The sequence below is a fragment of the Sceloporus occidentalis genome, unplaced genomic scaffold (genome assembly GCF_023333645.1).
Source record: "Sceloporus occidentalis isolate IW3139 unplaced genomic scaffold, rSceOcc1.0.p SCAF_56, whole genome shotgun sequence".
Lineage (NCBI taxonomy): Eukaryota > Metazoa > Chordata > Lepidosauria > Squamata > Phrynosomatidae > Sceloporus > Sceloporus occidentalis.
In genome coordinates, this window is record NW_028317036.1 from 5,112,009 (window position 1) to 5,136,012 (window position 24,004).

Below are 24,004 nucleotides of genomic sequence, written 5' to 3' on the forward strand. Positions count from 1 at the left end.
TCTACCTTTCAGTTCCAATGACCTCTAGTTATACAAACACAGCACTATTTAGAGAAAAGAGCAAATTAAGACTCTGAGGGGATTTAATGAATGTGGCAAGAGTAAATCAAACTGCTGTCCAGAAAAAGTAAATTAAACAACATTAACTGTGCCCAAGATAAACTATAAACAGACTTTTAATAATTACTTAGTTGCATTAAAATAATCTGTACAATAAAGCCAATATTCAATAATTTTTGGCAGTCTTATTATAATTCTTAATTCAATTGATATTTACTCTCAGGTGACTTTAGTAACACATAAAGATGTTCTAGTGTCACAGTACATAAAATTGGTTTTAACAATAAGATATTACACACGACATAACAAGTAGTGCATACCATTGGATTCATAGGGGGCGTAACACTGTCCAGCAGCCTCTCACCTGACCACACAACACACTCTCCAGCAGCCACACACCGTGCAACACATTATCCAGCAGCCGCTCATTCCACGCTACACACTATCCAGCATCCACTCACCCCCCCACGCAACATGCTATCCAGCAGTGCTCACCCCTTCCACAATACACTATCCAATAGACACCCTCCACAACACATTATCCAACGTAAACTTACCATGTAAGTAGCAGGCAGTCCAGAGACATACCATGAATGATCAGTTTGTAAATTTGACTTGTAATGCTGGTATATAGCATAAATACATTTTAAATAAGACATATTTCATTTCCTAATAGGAATAACTGGACCACAGAAAAAAACTCAAGATCAGGAATTTCAGGAATTAAATGAAGCACAGGGGAAAAAAATTCAGTTTCTTGAAGATGAAATGCTTCGCCTCACACAGACAGTGATCGATTTACAAACCTCTATGGCAGGAGTAAATGAAAATTTGAAAGTCACTGTTCAAGAGGATGCAAGTAAGATTATATCATCATGGCTTAACAATCTACAACCTACCGCCAGTGCTACTGGAGGTAAGACAGAAACAATCTATTTACCTGGATTTTCTGAAAGTGCTGAAAAAGATGATGGAGTGAGAGACATACTCTCCGAATTATCAAATGCCAAAGAAGAATTGAAAAGCAAAACTGATATGATAGATGAATTAAACAGAAAAATTAACACATATGAGGAACGTTTAATTGAGCTACAGGAAACTTTGCGTCAGCCTGTGGCAACAATGTCTAGTGCCAATGATATAGACAATAAAATTGAGTCATTGAGAGAAGAAATTCTAGAAGGAATGGATCGTAAAATGGCAGATCTTAAAAATTCTTGTGATTATAAATTAATTAACGTTCAGCAGCAGTGTGAGGATCATGAGACCAGTTGTTTAGGAGTAATAGAGCTTCTCAGGGAGAAGGAAACTGCACTTAAGAATGAAATAAATGAACTCAGGTCTCAACTTCAGTTGCAACCAAACAGTCCTGGCTGCTGCAAGAATAGTGATTTTGATAAAAAGTTGAATCATTTAGATGAAAAGATTGAGAAGGTTGCTGAAGCCAACAAGATACTCAACATTAGGTTAGACAATGAAGTAGCCCGGCTAAACAACGTCAACCCAGACAATATGTTTGAAGAAAGATTAAATGAGGTAGAATTTAAGGTAAATGTGACTGAGAAAAATGCAGAAGAGCATTGTTTTATATTGAGGAAACCTTGAGGGGTTTGATCTCATCTAATCATGATGAAATTAAGGATTTAATAGATAGAAAAGTTGCTCCACTAGAAGACAGATTTGAAAGTGTTTTACTGGAGATTACCAATACTTCTTCAGTTGACGGAACACATTTTGGTCATAATCTTGCTGAACAACAAACAGAACTAAATTCCGTCAAGTTTGCGATTCAGCAGATTGAGGGTCAACTGCAGTCCCTGTTAGAGGAAAAAGAAGGTGATCAGGGCACAGATGACAGACATGGTATCAATTACCAAATTTTCCTTCAGAGAGAAAATGACAATGCAATACTTCTCAAATTCTTAAATGATACAGTGAATGAAAAATTTGAACTAATCCAAAATAACAAGCTAGGAATTGAAACCTTGAATACAAATCTTAATTTTCTAAGATATAGTCTAAACAAAATTGAAGATGATGTAAACGTTTTAAATAATGAGATGATCCTGTTAAATGACCAGCTGATAGAAGTAAACTCTACTGCACGAAACACAAATACTGGTCTTTCTTCAAAAGTAGACGAACTAAGAAGACTCTTTAACCATACCTCATACTCTGTTTCCAATGACAAATGCTGCAAGAGTCTCCAGGACAAGTTTGAACTACTGAATGGCAGAGTAACAGCTGACAAAGGGAAGTGCCCAGATAATACTCAGGGAATTCGAACGGAGATTTCTAAAGTTGATGCAAGAGTTTCAAAGTTGGAAAACGTTTGTGGAAGGCTGGATACTATCTCTGGCAGTTTGCAGAGGATTAAAGATGGTCTAAACAAACATGTTACCAGTCTGTGGAACTGTATACATAGCATAAATGGGACAATAAAATCTCATACAAATGACATTTATGGCCTCAAGAATTCCGTCCAGGTGTTCAACAGTCAAGTCATCAAAATCACTTCTGATCTTCAAGATCTCCTTAAGAGTCAGCCTGGAGCGGGTAAGTGTACTAATCACATATCTACTTGAGTTGATAGTATCCAACATCACTGTTTTGACTTGTTCCAAAGGGTAAGTAGTGTTCATAGTAGCTTATTTGTGACATATCTTGTAACAATGCATATTGTAAAGCAATAGTCAATGATTTAGTGGTCTGTTTTTGATAATTGAGTTTTGTTTTATTGATGTGATGATTTATTCCTTCCTTTTCTTTTCTGGTCAAACATAAAAATGCCTACAAAAATAGAATAGGGAAAATCACATGAACTTGCTTTGTAGAATATTAACCTAATGTTCGCCTAGTACAGTGCTGTAATAGAAACAATACACAGAACATATTCAAAATATACATGGGGTACATGCAATAGCAAAATTATCTGGATTTATGCATGCAATTGAAATACAAAACAAGCAGAAATTGTGCATACCTCTCAAATGCAGAGGGCAGACATCCTGGGGACACCTTAACATTTTAGGCTGTATGGCTTTTATCAGGCTTTCAAGAAATGCTACTATGAATTAAAATAGCTGAAGATGGGCAGGACCTCAATGCAAATTTGAATACAAATTAAATGTTGCTAACTAGCACAAAGCCTTACGCAACACCTCATTCATTCGACCAGAATACTATGCTTTTGCCTAGTGATTTTAGTGACTTTAGACTCCTAATTTAATTTGACATATGTCCTATAACTTGCACTGCTCTCAAAACCTGAAATCTTTGGATATATGCAAATCACATTATATACAGTAGTAGGTTTGCTGTAAACCACCATGATGCTTATTTAATAGATCACAGATAAGGTAGCAAGAGTGGAGTCATAACCTTTTTATATGTCTCTAGTATTTGTTTTATGAAGTAATTGTTTAGTGCTGTGGATGAAAAAGAACGAGGGGAGCTGTCTGTGAGAATAAGCTGTCCCTTTAAGTAGTATAATGACACCAATGGAATTCATATTAAGGCTTAGGGGGATTCCATCTCAGCAGTTGCCATAACTAAATTAATTTATCAAAAACTACCTTTTTAACTTTTTGTTTCTCAAATCAGTGTGATTTGAAGATATTTATTTTAAAAGTTATGGACTGAGATTGGTCACAGCAGAGCCACACAGTTTTATTTAATTAATGTAGGATTGACAGAACCACTTTAAGTCATCTGTGGTCTGTTAAAATATGCTTAATGGTCATGGTTAAGAACATAAGGGGACACCTTGTAAGGCAATCCCAATATTCAAGATGTGCTCAAAATGTTAATTTGTCCATATGGATGAAGCCACTAATCTGGTAACAACATATGTGCCTGTACAGCATACACATCCTGAGGCCAAATTTAATATAGATTTGATATTAAATATATTCAATCTTCTGTTTTGTTTTCTTTCTAATCTAGGGAAGGAGGTTGATGATACCCAACAAAAGGTTATACCTCCACCACCACCTCCAAGAACACCCCAAAAGCCAGTCTTCCCTCAGGTCCCACAGAAACCTGTTGTACCACAAACCCCTATAGAGCCTGCGCCACCAAAAGCACCAGAGCAGCCACTTAAACCTCAAGTACCTCAGCAACCATCCTACCCCAAACCAAGACCTGAACCATCTCAACCAGTAGCTCCTTTGTTGCCAGGAACAGTCATCACACTACCACTTCCTGGTAACAATGGGATCATACTAGAGACTGGTGAAGCTGGACCTCCAGGAAAAATACTGAAATCAGAATCAGGTCGACCTCAAGGGGTGGATGGACAGCAAGACATGCCAATTTCAACTGGGTTCGCTGGTGCACCAGGTAAGAGGACTGAACAATCTAATTATAAAGATGTAGTGTCTAATATTCATATGTTTCACGCCTCACAAGTTCCATATTGCAAGCAAATTCAAATATTTGTTATTATTAGTGACACATACAGCGAGAGTAGGTAATAGTAGTGTATTTCTTTAACAGATGACAGAAAATAAATTCTGGACCCTAGTTCAGAGCAATTATCTGCCTATTGTAGGTCACGCTACAATATTGAAGAGTGCATTTTCTGGAGATTTTTAAGCTGTGGAAATGACCCACAGTTTTATCAGTGCAGATTCTGTTGTAAGGAGATGGCACACTAATACTTTGATCTTCTCCTTCTCTTTTACCATTATCTGACTTTCTCACTTTTGCGTTTCTCTTCTCTATCCTTTGTCCTGTTTCTCTTTTTGATATGATGGCTGAAAGCTAGCTTATAATTGTTATTATTTTTTTTTAAATCAGAAGGCATAGAATGATTCACCGGAATCTTTATTTATGTGCCCTGTTTCCCAACCCCACAACTCAATTCCTTTCCATGAAATGCAGCTCTGGAGCTGTAGCATTTTTAGAAGTTATTTTTTTTTATACCAAGGACCAACGTTTGGTGAGGCTGTTAGGGGCAGTTTCGTTTGGTTGTTGCAGTAAATACAATAAAAAATGCATAAATAAAGAAAAAATACCACATGTATTAACAACTGAATTATTTCCTTGTTTTGCAGGATACCCCAAACCTACAGCAGACTCCAAAGGTAATTAATAATTCATTTTTCTGCAGAGGCTAGTTCCAAATAAAAATAAATATAAAAGAACTACACTGTAGTTTATTACAGTTATAAGACAGTAGGCTTCTGGATAAACTGTGATACGCTATTTCCATCAGCTTGGACAGGAATGTTATACCTTACTCTCCAAGTTTTCATTCACAGAGTTTCTACACTGTGCTTTATATAATTTTCCTTATTTAAAAAAAGTCAAATATTTATGTTGTTCCTATTTATTTTATTTAATTTATTGGAATCTATATCATTCTCATTACCCATTACTCTCTGAGCAATCTTTCAGGACAATACTGAAAAAATTGCAGTGGCCAATAGCCATGGTATATCAGTGATCCGGGAAGCTGCCAATTTAGTGTTTTCTCTTTTGAAGTACAATTGGAAATGAGTTTAGTGGGTGGGGGTTTCTTGATTAAGAACAACAGCTAATATTTCTGATTAACGAGATTGACTTGTGTTACGGCCTCTGTGATGATCGATGTACCATACAGCACTTTAGTTTTGTTTAAAATACAACTTCATTGATACCATGATTTATACATCTAAAGCTTATATACTTTATTTTTGTTTAAATAATTTTCTCACGTATTTTCCTTTTCAGAGCTTCCAAACATACACATATTTTCAGAGTCACAAGGTAACATTTGTTTTAATATCGTAATATTTGATTTACTGACATATCTGTAGATTCATGAAACTGTATGGATTGGTTCAATAGTACCAATGGGGATATTATCCCATAAGATTACAAGGAGGCTAAAAATGTGTGAAGAATCACCCAGCGGAAGTTTAAAACATCAATTTGGATAAACAAAGTACTATAATGAGTATAATACACTTAGAAGTGCAGTAATTTCAGTTAATACTACAAATCGTTATTGCATCTAAACCCAATAACTGGGCAGAAATGTAGCGCAGCATGAAATATTCCAGTTGTCATCATATCAGACCCCAAAGACAGCGCTGACGAACTTCCCTTAACAAACATTCTTGCTTTAGACCATGTGTTTTCAGGGTTTTCCTTCATAAGGAACCTGGCTCAGTGTGCATCAATGTGTTAAAACAGGCCATATGGAAATCATGTAGTGAGGTCGCTATTGGTGGTTAACGTAAAGGCTTCAGGGCATAAAGATTTTACAGGTTCCTAGAGAGTTCAACAGTCCTGAAGTTAAGCTAAGCAGACATGCTACATTTTTAAACATATATGTAGATGTATGTAGTGTTACAGTCTACCAACAGCTCATAAGGTTTTAATATGAATATAAACATTTTTCGTGTTGGGGGATTTCCGATCCGATTTCTAAACATAAGCCCCTTCACTTGTATGTTACATGAAACACTACTAACCTAGTTCATAATCATAGCTGGAGTATTTTTATTTTATATATTTACATCATTTCCTATATTTCTACATTTAAAAAAAATGCATTGACAGCCATAAAAGTGCTTCATAATTTCTGGTTTGCTTATGTTGCCTTGTTACTGGCACTTAGTAATCTGTATTTTGTCCTGCTTTTAGGAGCCACTTTGTCAACTCCTCTAATATCTTTTTCTGCTGGGCTGATTGAACATCCAAATACTTATGATGTTGGAGTTATTCATTTTAACAAGGTCTTGGTTAATGATGGGGAACACTATAATCCTCTAACAGGTAACATTCCAATACAGACGTTTTGTAAGTAGAGATAAATCATTTTCTGTATGACATGGTATAATTGCACTTGTAGCTTATCCTCTGTGTCCAGGTTCTTCTAACTAGAACAGGGAAAAGAAAAAATGTCGGTGCGCTAAGCTAGTCTCAGGCTCAAATAATACAAATGTATAATATGAGGCCTACCAAACAGTGTGAGCATGTTGCAAATACAGTGTGTTGGCTGTACAATGTATACAAAAAACAAAATACTGTCTGCGCTTCTCACCCTAATAAAGTTGGCAACAAATATATAAACATAATATAAATGAGAGGTTTTGGTTATATGAATTGGCCAAAGCATAATTAAGCTCACCCGCCACGTCAAGGCACACTCTCAATAGGGTGAGAACCTACTCTCACCTCCTGCATAGTGGGCACACAAAGCAGTTTATACTGCTACCAAAACCAGATTAATGTGTTGGGGGAGGTGCAATTAAACCTCCTCCCATTTAACCCCTGGACAGCAAGCTGCAACCAGACTGATGAGGAGCCAACAACCTCAAATATGTGCAAAACAGGGAAAAGAAAAAATGTTGGTGAGCTAAGCTAGTCTCAGGCTCAAATAATACAAATGTATAATATGAGGCCTACCAAACAGTGTGAGCATGCTTCTAACTAGAACTACTTAGAACTTGATTAAAAGTCCAGTATCAGTTCTCTGAAAACTATTATTTTTTTCTTGCAGTCTGTTGCCTATGTATGTAGTACCAAAGAAAAATCATTCAACTGAAAATAATTAATGACTTGTATATCAAGAGTTCTATAATGTTAAAAAACTAGTTTCATATCGAAAGTTCTAAAAGAACGAACATCTCATTAGGACGTTTTTAATAACTCATCTCTCTATATAAGCTATGCTACATCCACAGATGTATGAACATCCCGGTGCTATCTAAAAGGAGGATATTAAGAATGCATTCTTAGCATCTATAATATTATGTCTTTTTTGCATTTATCTGGATAAATGCAATTACAGATACCTTTGAAAATTTGAACTTTATGAATCTATAAAGATTTTTCAGCCTTACTTTGTAAAGTGTAAAGTTTAAATCGCAGCTCTCTTTAATGTGGGGCAAAAGGGGGAGCTGCCCTGGGCCCAGACCTATAGCAACTGTTCCTTGGCTCCTGAAAATAGAAGTCTGTGCAGCCACCAGCACAGATCTCTCAACTAGCACTGTCTTCTATCATGGCCTGCACATCCACTGGTGGACTCCAGAGCAACATGATATCATATCCTGGTGACTCGCAGAAGGAAAATGACTTGTATTGTAGTTTGTGCTGAGAGTGCCTTATCAAAAATTAAAACATTTTTGGGTCTCTTGGTGTGGAAATCATTTTTAAAAGGTCTTAGCACTTTCAGTGATTCTGCACCACATCAAATCCCTTCAATAAATAGTTGTTTTACATCTGGACCTAATGAGTAAATCCTGTTTTATATGACAAGCTTCTTGGTACACCTCCTGCAAAGTTAAGAGCATATAAAAGTTCCTGGAAGTTTTTAACGTCAGTAGCGTATCAAATGATTGTCACTCATTTGCCGTTCCTTATGTTACTTTTGAGGCCCATAAATGGGAGTGTTTTCCTGTGGACTCACATTTGGGAGAGAAAGATTCCATTGCATAATCGTAAGGCTTTCTTACCTCATCTACTGTGAAGTAGGAGTTCACCATCCTGGAACACTTAACAGGACATTAGAACATGAGTCATTGATTATTCCGCTGCATTCCAGTTTACAGTTTCTTTGCCCAGTATGTACTTTTTCTTGATTGTTTGGATACACGTCAGGCTCTGTACTTATATGTATTATTCCAGTTTGGGCACATACAAAACAGCTGTATGTATGACCTGCTATTAAGCTAAATGTTGTATCCAAAGCGTGACGTACAATATATGACGCAAAAAAGCTAAAGTTGAGTCTTACCTACTAGTAGACCACAGAAGGTTTGGTTACCTAATTTCTGTTACTGACCTGTCAGGAGCCAGCGTTACAAAGAGATGAAACAGATTAAGTTATCTTTGAAATGTAACCATTTAAGGAACTTTTCAATTAAAACAATCAGTTTCTGAATTCATTTTAGCTCCTCTTGCCATCCGTTTGTAGACAGAATGTAACCCTCATGGGGCTCCTTTTTCTAGAACATGTTTTTGTCAAGTCAAAAAGTTTGTTTTGTTTCCTTTTAATTTGCTTAGTCGCATGCAAAACACCCAAGGAAACAAAGAAACAGTCATAATAAGCTTCCGCACATTTCTATTTATGTGACAGTTTCCACAAGATGGATCACAAGATTAAAGAATCAGTTACAAAATCATTTGTGTTATTACTAATCCCTTCATGACCAGATATATTTAGCAGCCACAATCTCCAAAGACTAGAGCTTTTGTGCTATCTTTGTTGTGTGTTTGTTCAACAACAATTTTCCCACACTTTGTCTTAACGTTATTACAGAGTGTTATTACAGAATGTTACTAAGCCATTCTATTGTTTACCACAAGGCAGGATTTTAAGGAGCCAGGCTGCTTGTCTAGTCTGGACCACCATGGCATGGAACATCATTTTGGGTGCACTCATTAACCCCTTAATGACAAAGCCTGTACATGTACGGGCTCAAAATGCATTGTTTTCAATGGGTTTAGGGACCACCCATTGTCCTTAAGGGGTTTTTAATGGTCTGTATTATGTACAATCATTATGCATTGTTTAGGTGCTTTTGCTGTTATTAAAGTCATGCAGAAAGTTAATATTTACCTTAAAAGGGATACTTAACTTTATAACACTATTCTTGAGAAAGCTTAATATTGACCTGGAAGTCACATCAGATACGCTAAGTAATAATTCCTACAATATACCACTGCTGAAATGTTTATATTTGTATGGTGAAATATGTACATTAAATTTAGTGAATCACAAAGATTTGACTATGCATTATTATGCAGGGAGTTTGGTCCTCTATGATGCAGTTATATTGAAATTTCCAACTTACCTGCTCACTCGTAGTTTAATTATTACTTGGGAAGGGTAGTGTCCTGTAGATGCATATTTTTTCAGTTTTTGCAGTGTATACCGGGTCTGGTAGTAATTAGTAAGTAGTAACAGAGTTTTCTTCTTATGGCTCTGTTGCAGACACATTATTTACCTTGTAAGAATCTGTTGTCTAGAGAACTTGAAATCACAAGATGTGAAACAGGACTTTATCTAATTCCTCACTGAATGAAGGTCTTGTTCATATGATATGGCGTAAACAACATAAAAACAGATATAGTAGAATATACTAAATCCATTTTTGTTTGATTCATATTTGTTGAGTACCATATTCCATTCTGTATTAGAAAAAAATAGTACAGCAATGATGAAAATAATGCTGCAGGAAACCATCTAGAATATGTATAGCTCTTATGAGTGCTATCTTCTACGAACCATTTCCAGCAACTATCTCAATGGGAACAAATGGATGGTGGCATAGCACCTACCATGCAGGGTCTGAGCCAACGTAGGCTAGTCTGTTATGTCGGTCCATTATTATTATTATTATTATTAACTTTTATTTATATACCGCTAACAATTTACGCAGCGCTTAATACAAAACATATATACAAGGGATATGACAAAACTAGAACTGGCAGACTAAGACAAACCGATACATTAGGTAAAAAAGGCCCTGCTTGCAAGCTTACAATCTAGAGGGGATGGGTATAGAGAACAGGGGGCAGATGAATGGTAGATAATATATGAACGTTTTAGCCGTTAACATTGTACGCTTCTTTGCAAATTGGTTTTGAGGTATTTCTTAAATATTGAGAGGTAGGGTGAACGCTGGAGGTTAGGCTGAAGTGAGTTCCAGAGATATGGGGCAGCACGAGTGACATTTTGGAAGCAAAAGGGAGGATTAAGAGCTTTAGTCCATGGGAAGAAAGTAGAAATCAAATATTTTTTTATAGGGGCCAAAATGTATAGTGGAGCAATACCATGCAGGGCTTTGTATGTTAGTGTAAGGATTTTAAATGTAATTCTTGATGAATTAGGGAGGGCCTTGGGAGTTAATTAAGTTAACCCTTGCAGCAGCATTTTGGCTAGATAGCAGGGGAGAGAGTGGAGACAAGGTATTATCAAAGGGTTTTGCAATAGTCGAAGCGAGAGATAATACGTGAATGAACTAGGTTTTTGTGGCCCCTTGGGTGAGAAAAGGGTGGATGTGAGTGGAGAGTTAACAGGTTGAGAGTTTAGTGAACAAGCCCCAATGTGTTTGGATCACTAGCACATAAAATATGGCTGCTGTCTATGGAGTGTGCAACATAAACAAACACAGCTGCACAGTGGCCCATTATATCATTTAACCCCCTGGATGACAATTGCCGGTCCGGGCACGTCACCGAAATTCAAGTCGTTAACGACAATTGACGTGCCAGGACCGGCACGTCTTTAAACGGGTGCAGAAAGCGATCTATTTTCGCTTTCTGCACCGGACCGGCGTTGCTGTAATGCCTCGACCTCGAGGCATTCAGCAACGCCATGATCGGAACAAAGGGGCCATCTCTGGCCCCTCCCCGGGGCGTCAACGCCCGTTTTAAAAACGATCGCCTCCTAAACTTAAATGGTGTCGCTCGAATGCCTCGATCAGGAGGCATCCAGTGACACCAAACACTTACCTGGGGATGGACTGTGACCGCTCCGGAGAGCGGTCACAGCCGCAGCTGCCGTTGATCTTCGCCATCGGCAAGATGGCGGCGGCCCGGGAAAAAAAACAATAAAGACGAAAAAGACGAATCAGGAGAACCTTCAAGTTAAAAAATGTTAAAAAATGTTTTTTTTTAAAAAGGCAAAAAAAAAATAAATATATATATATATAAAAAATATATTTTTGTGAGCAAGTCCTAAAATTAGCATATTAGCTTAAAACAATTCTCGCATGGAAAGAGTTAAAATACTGGGATATTAAATGCCCATGGGGTGTCTACTTTTAAAAAATGTATGATTTGATGGGGTAAATTGAATTGGCCGGGTTCAACAAGATCCCAATTAACACAGGGGGGAAAGGATGGCCACACATTTAATTTCCAATTAGAAAAATGCACACGTACCAAATGTGGCCTTTTAGTTCCCCCAAAAAATGACAAACCCATGCATGTGGGTTTGGCAAACCCACTGTACTCAGGAGATGTTGCTGAACACATATTGGGGTGTCGTGTGACAGCGGCATATACCAGGAGCTGTAAATTCATACATAAAGTAGGTGTGTGTGGGAAAAATACACACACACAAAAATACTACTGCAAACTTTGAAAAAATGCTGGTGGTAAAATGTGTGCATGCAAAGAGTTAAAATGCCAGCATTTAAAATACCCTGGGGTGTCTAGTTTTCAAAAATATATGGTTTTGTTGGGCACACTGAAATGGCCCGGCTCAAAGATGTACCAAATAGGGCATGGGCAGTGGATCCCCAAATGCCAAAGTTCAACATTGAAAAATGTGCATGCCCCAAATGTGGCCCTTTTGCCCCCAAACAGCCAGGCAAAATCATTCTTGTGTGGTATCGCTGTACTCAGGAGATGTTGCTAAACACATATTGGGGTGTTTTGTGATAGTGACATATACGAGAACTTTTTAATTCATACCTGAAGTAAAAGGTGTGTGAAAAAACAAATGCAAAAAAATGACTACCACAAAGTTTGACAAAGACTGGTGGTAGATATGGTGCATGGAAAGAGTTAAAATATAGCATTTGAAATACCCTGGGTGTCTAGTTTTCAAAAATATATGGCTTTATTGGGCACACTGAAATGGCGCGGCTCAAAGATGTACCAAATAGGGCATGGGCAGTGGATCCCCAAATGCCAAAGTTCAAGATTGAAAATGTGCATGCCCCAAATGTGGCCCATTTGCCCCCAAACAGCCAGGCAAAATCATTCATGTGAGGTATCGCTGTACTCAGGAGATGTTGCTAAACACATATTGGGGTGTTTTATGATAGTGACATATACCAGAACCTGTTTATTCATACCTGAAGTAAAATGTGTGTGAAAAAACAAATGCAAAAAAATTACTACCATAAAGTTTGACAAAGGCTGATGGTAGCATAAGTGCTTGGAAAGGGTTAAAATACTAGCATTTGGAATACCCTGGGCTGTCTAGTTTTCAAAAATATATGACTATATGACAAAGATACCCGAAATGGCACATGGGGGGAAGAATTACCAGATTTGGAAAAAATGGCTTTGAAATAGCAAAACGCTACCTGTACTTATTGCTCCATAACGTGCAGAAAAAAGCAAAAAAACATAAAAACATTGGGTATTTCTAAACTCAGGACAAATAGTAGAATCTATTTAGCAGGTTTTTTTATTACCTTTTATAGATGAATAAAAGTTTTTTCAACTAAAAGTTAGAAACAGTCATTTTTTTCTAAATGTTTCACCATATTTTATACTTTTTTTAATAGTAAATAATATGATACAATCAAAACAATGTCATCTAAAGAAAGCCCTTTTTGTCCTGAAAAAAACTATATCTAATGTGTGTGGGTTCAGTAAACGGGAAAGAAGAGAATTACAGCTAAACACGAGCAGCGCAGAAATGTTAAAACGGCCGTTGTCACGAAGGGTACAAAAAGTAAAATCAGCCTTTGTCACTAAGGGGTTAATGCAATAGTCCACAGCAGTTGCCTGTGGACTAAGACTGGCCCTGCTATAACCGTACATGGGCTTGTCTTATATGCAGGATAGTCCGCCTATACCATACATTTTCCCATACTGCATTAAACTCTACTACTTCTGCTGAAAGGCTGTTCCATTGATCTACCATCATCTCAGTGCAAGCAGTAAACTGTTCAAGTGATTTTTCTGCAACGTAGACCATGTATATTGTAATTTAAAGTTGCCATGTCAGTTATGACTAACCCCTTTTTTTCTTATTCCCAAAAGGTATTTTTACAGCTCCCATCGAAGGACGTTACATGATCACGGCGGTCCTCACTTCTGCGCAAAATATTCATGTAGAAGCTGTTTTGTCGGTGTCCAATGTCAGTGTAGCACAGATGGACACATCTGGTTACAGAAAAGAGCTTCTGGAATATCACAGAATCGGCTCTAGGCAAACGTGTGGAGGAGTGGGAACTTTCAATCTCATTCTGCACCTGAAGGTTGGCGACGAAGTCAGCATCGTGCTAACAGGAGGCAAACTTGCCCAATCAGACTCTGATGAGATGTACTCTACTTTTAGTGGCATCTTTTTATATCCTTATTCTTCTGAGAGCTAACACACTGTTTAACAAAGACATTCACGAATGATGCTATGCAATTCTTGTTGGAGTGTTAATATATATGATTTACCTATATATATATTTCTTTTGTGAACGGGTATAGGATTTAATTTGTACCCGCTAATATTCTCACTATGCTAAAATGCTTTCAGGTCATTTTCACCTTTGTTTTCTATAATAATTATCTTGAGCACTGCTCTTAGTTTAGCAAAAAACATTATTTTTATCACGGATCTCTTTTGTTAGTAGGCTACGGAAATTGATGTCATCCTGTGTTTGTAATCTCAGGATCCATAATTTGATATTTTTATGGATTTTATTTTTTGGCCATTATTTAATTTTAGGATTCCATTTGACTAATGATTTCCAAAAAACAGCTATATAAAAATGTTTTCTATAGCTTTGTGAAGTGGTTTTGAAAAATCCTTTTGTGAAACTTTTTTTTTATATAATGATCCCAGGCATTGCTGTTATTTTTGCAAACAGTTATTATTTTTACCGATGAAAATGAATATTCAGAATTGTATTTTCCACTGTTTTTGCTTTTCGTGGGTCCAAAATTTCTGGTATGTGTTTTACATTTATCACCTTTTAATGTTGGTGCATTGACTAGCTTTTTCCAAGTAACTATATATATATATATATATATATATATATATATATATAATTTATTTTTTTTATTATTTTTTTTCCCACAGCTATGTATACCGTCCCTTTTAATTCAGTGTTGCTTCTCTCAGAAAGCTGTCAGATACCCCCGGACATCTGCACATACTGGGCAAGCAGATTCAGACTTATCTTCTTTTGCATATATCTGGTATAAAATACAAATTGCGGCTGCATGTGGCTTCTCAGAAGGGGAGCAAACTATAAGCCATAAAGGAAACATTTTTAAAGACTACAACATCCAAAAATAGTTGTGTAATAATAATAATAATAATGTATAATTTATTCCAGAAAATAATTACTGTATACGGTTACTGTAAAGGAGCCATGTTATACTGTATATTTTATTAATACTCACTTTATCGTGCTTACTGGTATAGCGATGAGCCAGTGGTGAACACAAATGCTTTTTTTAAAGTTTTTTTTCTTTGATTGAATTGTGAATGTTTTAAATTAATCTAATCGAATTGGACTTTGTATTTAAATGTGACAGGAGTCTATTCAGGAACTGTATTTGTGCAGCCAGGGATAAGGTCACATATCTTTAACAAATCAATCGGCTTCTCACTCAGATTCTTATATAGATTTTTATATATTCTTATATAGACAAAAGTAGAAATATGTCAACTGCACTACATCTAATTAAGAGCTTATGCATAAATGGCTATAGCGTGAAGTGGTAAAAGGGTGCAGTCACCATAGTAACCAATATAATGACAAATTTAACATCCCCTGTACATAACACCCATACTTTGAGTTATTTTTATTAGGTTATAAACATGTGGTATCTTTGAGGTGGGTGGCAAACATTTCTAGTTAGTGTAGAAAGTAATGTACAGGTAAGCAGAGGATTGGTACCTACTTGGCAAGCCTAGTCACCCCCCCCAGTCCATGTCCCACCTTAACTAACATACTTTTACATTCATTCACAATAACACACACTCATACACACTTACCTTGCCTTCATAGCAGCTTGCACGCTGTGCGACTGGCCATTATGTTACTGTATGTTCACATAACGGTATGTTACATGGACCCACTGACTTTCTGCTTCTGTTAAGAATTAGAACTGACCAAGGTGGCAATTACACCCTGGACCAGTATGCCTCTGCAGATAAGAGACGTTTTATATCAATAAACAAACCAAACCACATTCATGCCATGGTCCTGCCTTGTATTTAGGATAGCCTAATGCATAACCCGTGCATGTAGCCGTATGCCAATTCAATACACTTTGTTAACATGCCACACCTACTGAAAGTCTGTTCCACTCATCTATAACAATCTCAGTGAAGTAAATCCTCATATCCTCTGGAATGATATTTATCATGAAAGCTTGATAGGCAATGTGGTCCAATCATTGTACGGATGCTTTCCCATCCTCTATCACATCTGCATAAATGAATAACAGCTGTTATTTCCATTCACTCAGTCCTCACGCTGCCAGATATTGTTTGCTGCCCATTCATTGTATGTGCAGTTATATGTGTAACAACCAAAAGCAGAAAATATGCTCTATATTTCTCTAAAATTGTGATGTCACTATATTTTTGTCAGTGTTTGGGTATGATATGCTCTTTCTAATTAAAATGATATACTATAACTGAATTGTTTTGTTACGTGAGACACTTTATCCTTGGATATGTTTTGCTTGGTTATACATCTAACCTATTCCAAATAGTGTTAAAGTAGAAAGCAAAAAGAAAACCGAATGCTCAGTACAGTTACTATCATCAAATAACCAACATGGTTCCAAAGGGGAAGGTTGTGTGCTTTTTGGGTCTAACACAAGCATGGAAAAGACCAGGCCTGGGGTGGCCAGCTGATGACTAATTGACGCTCACCTACTTTTGCTATCTCTCTTACAGCACATTCAGTCCGTGTGTGTGTGTCTGTCTGTCCGTCCATCTAGGGCAGGGGTGGGCAATTAATTTTCCCATGGGGCCACATGAGAAATTGGAATGGTTTTAGAGGGCCAGACCTCTACAAACTACAAACTCCGAAGCCTTGTCCATTTTGTTAACTTATGTGCTGTTTAATAAAGTTATTCAAGCCTACGTCATTGGTAGAGGTGCTTGAATAAGTAAGGCCTGAATAACTATTAGCACAGCACAGAAGTGAACAAAATGAACAAGGCTTCGGAGTGCATACCGTATTTTTCGCTCTATAAGACGCACCTGCTGATAAGACGCACCTAGATTTTAGAGGAGAAAAAAAAGGAAAAAATATTTTGAGCTAAAAAATGGGCTAAAATATTTATTACAATAACTGAATAAGCTATGAACACAGTAAGACACACGCAGTAAGACACACACAGACACAGTAAGACACACACAGACACAGTGAGACACACACAGACACAGTGAGACACACACAGACACAGTAAGACACACACAGACACAGTGAGACACACACAGACACAGTAAGATACACACAGACACAGTGAGACACACACAGACACAGTAAGACACACACAGACACAGTAAGACACACACAGACACAGTGAGACACACACAGACACAGTGAGACACACACAGACACAGTAAGACACACACAGACACAGTAAGACACACACAGACACAGTAAGACACACACAGACACAGTAAGACACACACAGACACAGTGAGACACACACAGACACAGTAAGACACACACAGACACAGTAAGACACACACAGACACAGTGAGACACACACAGACACAGTAAGACACACACAGACACAGTAAGACACACACAGACACAGTAAGATACACACACACACAGTAAGACACACACACACAAACACAGTAAGACACACACACACAAACACAGTAAGACACACACACACAGTAAGACCTCCCTCCCTAACCCCCCTTCTCAGTATGTCCCCTCTAACTCCCTAACCCCCCCTTCTCAGTATCTCCCCTCTAACTCCCTAACCCCCCCTTCTCAGGATCTCCCCCCCCGCCCCGGTCACTTACCTTAAACTCCTGTGTTGGAAGCGTGAGGCGTTTGTCTCGGGTGCCGGCGCTTCACTGCTGATCGCCGGCGTCTGACGTCATATGCCGGCGCCCAGCGTAAAGCGCCGGCACCCGAGACAAACGCTTCCAACACAGGAGTTTAAGGTAAGTGACCGGGGCGGGGGGGACACCGGACTCATTGGTGAGTCACCAGGACACTCTTTGCGGGCCGGTCCGAGCTATTCAGCGGGCCGGATGTGGCCCGCGGGCCGTGCTTTGCCCAGGTCTGATCTAGGGGGTGCCTCCACGTACATCATTTTATTGGCAGCTGGCCTTGAAGTAACAGAGCCAATTTTAATCGTAGTCCAGTCGTAGAAATGTTCCCAAGTCAGCATCATTCCAAAAATGAATGAAAAAGTCTTAAGATTTCCTCCTAAAACTGACGTTCCCAAAACCATACATGCCAGCATTACAACGTTTTAATTTTAAAACTTGTTTTTCTTTCAGTGTTTTATGGGACTCATGCTGGAAGAATCATGTCAGAATCTTATTTGGTGAAAATCATATTAAGGGAAATAAGTATTTGAATGAAAAACTATTCATATGTTTGATTTTTAGTTTCAAGGATATTTGGACAGAACAGATTTTAAGTCATTGAGCTTTGTTGGACCAAAGTGTTAAATTGTCTCGTTCTCAATAGGATGGATATAAGCTTTGATCTACTCTGGAAAGCAGTGAATTTTTATTGAGTAGCATTTGTTGTGAGGAGTTGGCGCATGTTCCTTGACTGTGTTCCCTGGGAGTTGAGACTACAGCGGCTACAATTTAGTGGTGTTTTTTCAAACAGAACTTGTTGGGTCTTTGAATTTGGCCCACACATTCTTATTGTGATGTGTCTCCTGACTACAATATGATTGAAGAGTATACATTGAAGTGTTGAATTAATGCCGTACAAAGGATACCAGACTATACGTTAAATGATTGTGTGTCTGCGATAATATATAAAATACCAGGACATATCCTGTAAAGCAGAAATTAGCCAATTCAAAGCAATAAATCAGCGGTGTGATATAATACCCAAAGAGTATATAAAACTCTGCGTGTAGTCTCCAAGGAGACATATTCACAGTATGTTAGTTGGTATACACTTCCTAGGTTCTCAGAAACATATGCCTAATGCAAACAAAAAGCAATCATGAGTGTTAATAGGTGCTTCTGAAAACTGGAATGTGTTCCAGGGATTAAATGGCATTTATTATAAACTGCTGTAAACTCACAGAAGGACCCAAAAGTGTCATATATTAACCTTTCAGTGTTTTACGACTTAACTCTTTTCAAGACACTATAGTGACAGAAAATATAATGCAGACCTTTATTGAGATAAAATATTCCAACAAACCTGTTTACGGACAACTTGGATGATGCTGTTTAAAGGGCCACCACCTTGAAAATGTATTTTGGCTGAGCACACAGATGTGATGTGTACTGAAAGGTACTTTTTTATTTATGGAACAATAAACACATTACATCTTAAAATATAATGAAAAGGGGTGGTCAGACTAACATGGCAGAAGTGATGTTGTATTGGACAACATGACATTAGGTTAACTATAAGATTAACCATGTCATTACCATCCTGCACATCAGGCAAATAGCCATAGGGCCAAAAACATATTGATAGTGCTGCTCCAGTAGCAGATCGGGTTCCGCAGTGTCCACCACCAGCTGGAAATGCAGTCGCATGCAGGGCCGGCCTTAGGGGTGTGCGACCTGTGCGGCCGCACAGAGCGCCATGGCAACAGGGGCGCCTGCCCGGGACTTAAATTAAAACATTGGGGTTTTTTTACTTTATTTAAATCCTCCATGTTAAATAAAGTTTTTTTTAACTTTATTTAACATGGAGGATGTTAAATAAAGTTAAAACAACAAAAAAACCCCGATGCTTTAATTTAAGTCCCGGGCAGGGGCGCCGAGCGGTTGCTTGTGAAGGGCACCAAAATATGATGTCATTTGTAAACACCGGCACTGCGACTGAGTCACGGAGAGTGAGGGGCGCCGAGCCGTTGCTGAAAACTTCACGAGCAACCGCTCGGCGCCCCTGCCTGGGACTTAAATTAAAGCATCTTTTTTTTTTTGTTGTTTTAACTTTACTTAACATCCAGAGCGGCAGAGCGAGAAGACCGACGCCCTCCCGCTGCCACCGCAGGACTCAACAAGGTAAGTAAAGATAATGATAAGTAGGGAGAGGGGGTGAGGGGAAGGCAGTTAGAAGGGGCAGAGGGGCGGGGAGGCAGTGAGAAAGGGCAGGGGGAAGGCAGTTAGAAGGGGTGGGGGGAGGCAGTTAGAAGGGGCAGGGGGGAGGCAGTTAGAAGGGGCAGGGGGGAGGCATTTAGAAGGGGCAGGGGGGAGGCAGTGAGATGGGGCAGAGGGGGGGCAGTGAGATGGGGCAGAGGGGGGGGCAGTGAGATGGGGCAGAGGTGGTAGATAGTGAGAAAGGGGAGTTTTGTGACAAGATTTTTTTCCTTTCATTTTTTGGGATAGGGGGGTCCCACAGGAGTAGTCCGCACAGGGCGCCGGAACACTTAAGGCCGGCTCTGGTCGCATGTGCGTAAGTATAAAACCATAATGTTCTGGGGCCGCTTACACATTCCCCATAGTAGCATTATAAGATTTTCATGACCACTTATGGATCATAATGCCATGTATGGAGAAAATCCAACTAATGCTGTCATTTTTACATTCGCAATGACCAGTAATGCTTAGCTCTGCAATCCACACACACTTTTCATCATATTAAGTATGACAAATAATTTCTCTTATCTTTACCAGAATCAGCATAAATCCTGAGCAAAGACAATACAAAGAAGTGGAAACATATGGTGATGAAGAAGTAGATGGAAAAAAATTAGATTTTGTAATGTTACAAATATTCGCCAACCTTTCTACCATTTTTAGGATCCCTATAGGGGTTCATTCCACCTACTGATACAGTTTATTTTGTTTATTAATATTATCTTTTACTTATATAGCGCCAACAATTTATACAGCGCTTAATACAATACATATATTCAAGGGTTATGACAAGATGAGAATTGACAGACTAAGACAAACAGAGACACTAGGTGGAGAGGGTCCTGCTTTCTAGTTTATAATCTTGAGGGAAAAGGGTGAAGACAAACATAAGGCACAGAAAAAGGTGAGAGGTAGTGTGGGGCTATATCAGTAACAGGGACGTTCTAGCAGCTAAGATGGCGCAGCTTCTCTGAAGAAGTTGGTATTGAGATTTTTCTCTTGAATGTTGGGAGGGAGGGTGAATGCTGAAGGTTCGTTGGAAGTAGGTTCCAGAGATATGGGGCAGCCTGAGTGAAATCTTGTAGACGGGAAAAGTAAGAGGTGATAAGTGAGGAGGAGAGCCTTAGCCCATGGAAAGAACGTAAGGATTGAGCAGGAGAGTATTTGCTTATAAGGGCAGAAATGTATGGAAGAGCAGTGTTATGGAGGGCCTTATATGTTAGTACCAGGATTTTACATTTAATTCTTAAGGTAATAGGGAGCCAGTGGAGGGAGCAGACGTAGAGTAGTGTGCAGGGAAGATTAGCCTAGCAGCAGCATTTAGGATATACTGCAGAGGAAAGAGTCAAGAAGAGAGTTGCAATAGCCAAGACAGGAAAGGATAAGGGAATGAACCAAAGTGAGGAATGGGCGGATGCGAGAGATGTTTTTTTAGATGCAAGTGGTAGGATCTGGAAATGTGAGGGATGAAGGAGAGGTTTGAGTTAAGGTTCACCCCAATACAGCAGACAAAGAGGGCGGACCGCACCAACACCGAATGTTCCTTATTGCACGAGCAGGACTTCACTAAATACCCACAAATGGTTTAACAAATTCAAAAGACGCTCAGCTATAAAAGGCATCAGGTCTGGTAAGTGGAAGTCATGTTGTTAATGGTGATAGAGAACTCAGGTACTGGGGTGGAGATGGAAGGAGGAAAAAGAATGAGTTCAGTTTTAGAAAGATTAAGTTTCAGGTAAATGGGGGTGTTTCCCACTGACATCAGCGGGAAAGCCCCCGACATCAGCAGGAAAGCCCACTGATGGCCCACCAGCGTCATTGGGACCGCCTGCTGATGTTGGTGGGCAGTCCGTGCCGCGCCCCGCAAGGAAAAGCTCCGGGTATCCGGAGGTCAGAAGTCCTCAGGTATGTATACAGATATAGTGACAGTCTAGATGTCCCCACCAATAAAATAAAATAAATGTTACATAATTATGTATATTACATCATACCTGATAAAAGAAAATACATGGCTTTACTATCATTAAGAAGCACAAATTCTATTATTTTTAAAAGCTTGATTGAATAAGACTTTAATGTGTCTGACACACAACACAAGTATGCAGTAAGCCCCTTCCAAAGATCTCACTTCAGTTATGACATAACAAAAATATCTGTACTTAGAATTTGTTTATAATACTCTGTAAAATAACAGATTTCTCAAGAATAATTTGGACAATTTGTGAACATAGCAGATATTCAATAGTTTCAGAATGGAGATTATGCAATGTATTGGCAGTGGAACAGAGATGTAACTTGTGCACACATTACAGATGTGTTAGTATTAAGAATCATATTAGAAAGTATAGAATAATTACAGAGTGTGTAATGTAATCATATGGTTGGGTGCAGGAGTTTATTTATCTACAGTACTACCAATTTTGCTGCTAGCTTTAAGGTGTTAAAGATTAGCTTCAAGACATATTTCTCCTTGTTCTTTCCAAGTAACTTGTTCTGCTTCTAGAGCTGGAGTTCAACATGCTGTTCAACAAGATGTGTTTCTTACTTCCAATGGTCATTATTAGGTGGACAGAATTTGTAAACCAGAACAGGGTTGAAGGAAAATGTATTTTTTCGTCCAAGCATGTGGCGAATGACAACTGGTGGCATTTGTGTTAAAATAGATGATCATAAATCTACACTCTTCAATAAAGGTCATTTTGTACACAACATTTTCATTTTAACTATAACATTAAAGGCAGCTCTAGAAAGAATCTTCTGTATCATAGAAAATTTTATCGTGAAATAAACAGTGAGAATGGTTTGAACATTTCCATTGCCGAACAAAACTTTGATAATCTGGAAACCGTGAAGATATAAATGGCATCACCATATCATTTTAAAAAGAGAGTATGTAATATACACCAAAATAATTTAGCCTTCTGAAGTGACATTCAGGAACTCTCATTGCTTTACTTGCAATCCATAAAAAAAAATGTATAGCTCAATTTTGCCAAGCTAATTAAATGGAATGGGGTGCAGCCAACTAGAACCAGCTCCACTATCGGTCCATTAAACGTTTGCCTCCCTGTTTGTTTCTGACATGTAATCCTTCTACATGTGCTATTGTTGATGGAAACACATAATGAATCCCAAAGCAAGCAGCTGGTCTGCAAAACAAGTTTGAGGGAACCTGTCATATTTGTTAAAATCATGAATCTGTGGAAATCTTATCATAATGTCTAACAATTCCCTGCCATCTATGGTACTTCAATTTTAAGCACTACCTAAGTACTTGTTACAAATAACTAGTTCCAAGTTATGTGTTTAAATACAGGACATCTTATTAAACCCATATGGTTTGACTTTAAACCCTTTCTTTAAAAAAAAAAAAAAAAAAAAAAAAGGCTGTGGCCAAGGAAATACTGCTTACTTAATAATGGGCACTTATATTACTGAGGATGTAAAGGCAATTTCGCTGAAAATATTTTCCAGCGGTATGTTAATTAACACTAGTGTGTTCGGATTTATACGGCAAATTTGGCGATTCATATAAAGCCACAAAAACAGTACCAGACCCCTCAGAAAATGGTCTGAAATTCACGGGTCCTTTCACTCACACGGTCTCTCACTCTCTCAAGCTCTCTAAATGTTTCCCTACCCTTTCTGACGACCATTTACGCCAACCGTTTCCCCATCTTATTGCTCTTCATCTTCTATCGTTTCTCTTTCATCTTCTCTCTATTATCTTCTTCCACAGGATCGGACATAACCTGGCACGAACTTCCACCAAAATGGTGGAGCTTTCAGCATGTCCTCTCGCCCGATCGTCCAATCGGGAGGGAGGACATCACCAAATGGGCCGCCACTTTGGAATTTCGCACCAGGTTTTTTCCGGTCATCCAATCAGGTAAGGGGATGTCATCCAAAGCACCACAATTTTGTAAAGCAGATTGCAGAATTCATAAGGTGTCACATTTTAAATTGTGAAGGCAACAATCCTTGGCC

General features: G+C 38.4%; 1 protein-coding gene across 1 annotated transcript; it reads left to right on the forward strand.

Annotated features, from left to right (window-relative positions):
• The first annotated feature begins 1,257 nt into the window (after nucleotides 1-1,257).
• On the forward strand, nucleotides 1,258-14,117 carry LOC149287857 (uncharacterized). The gene is made up of 6 exons (XM_089492450.1): nucleotides 1,258-1,608; nucleotides 2,547-2,616; nucleotides 4,006-4,401; nucleotides 5,118-5,147; nucleotides 6,694-6,825; nucleotides 13,783-14,117. The coding sequence occupies exons 1-6, from the start codon at nucleotides 1,258-1,260 to the stop codon at nucleotides 14,115-14,117; spliced, it is 1,314 nt and encodes a 437-aa protein (XP_089348576.1).
• The last annotated feature ends 9,887 nt before the right edge of the window (nucleotides 14,118-24,004 follow it).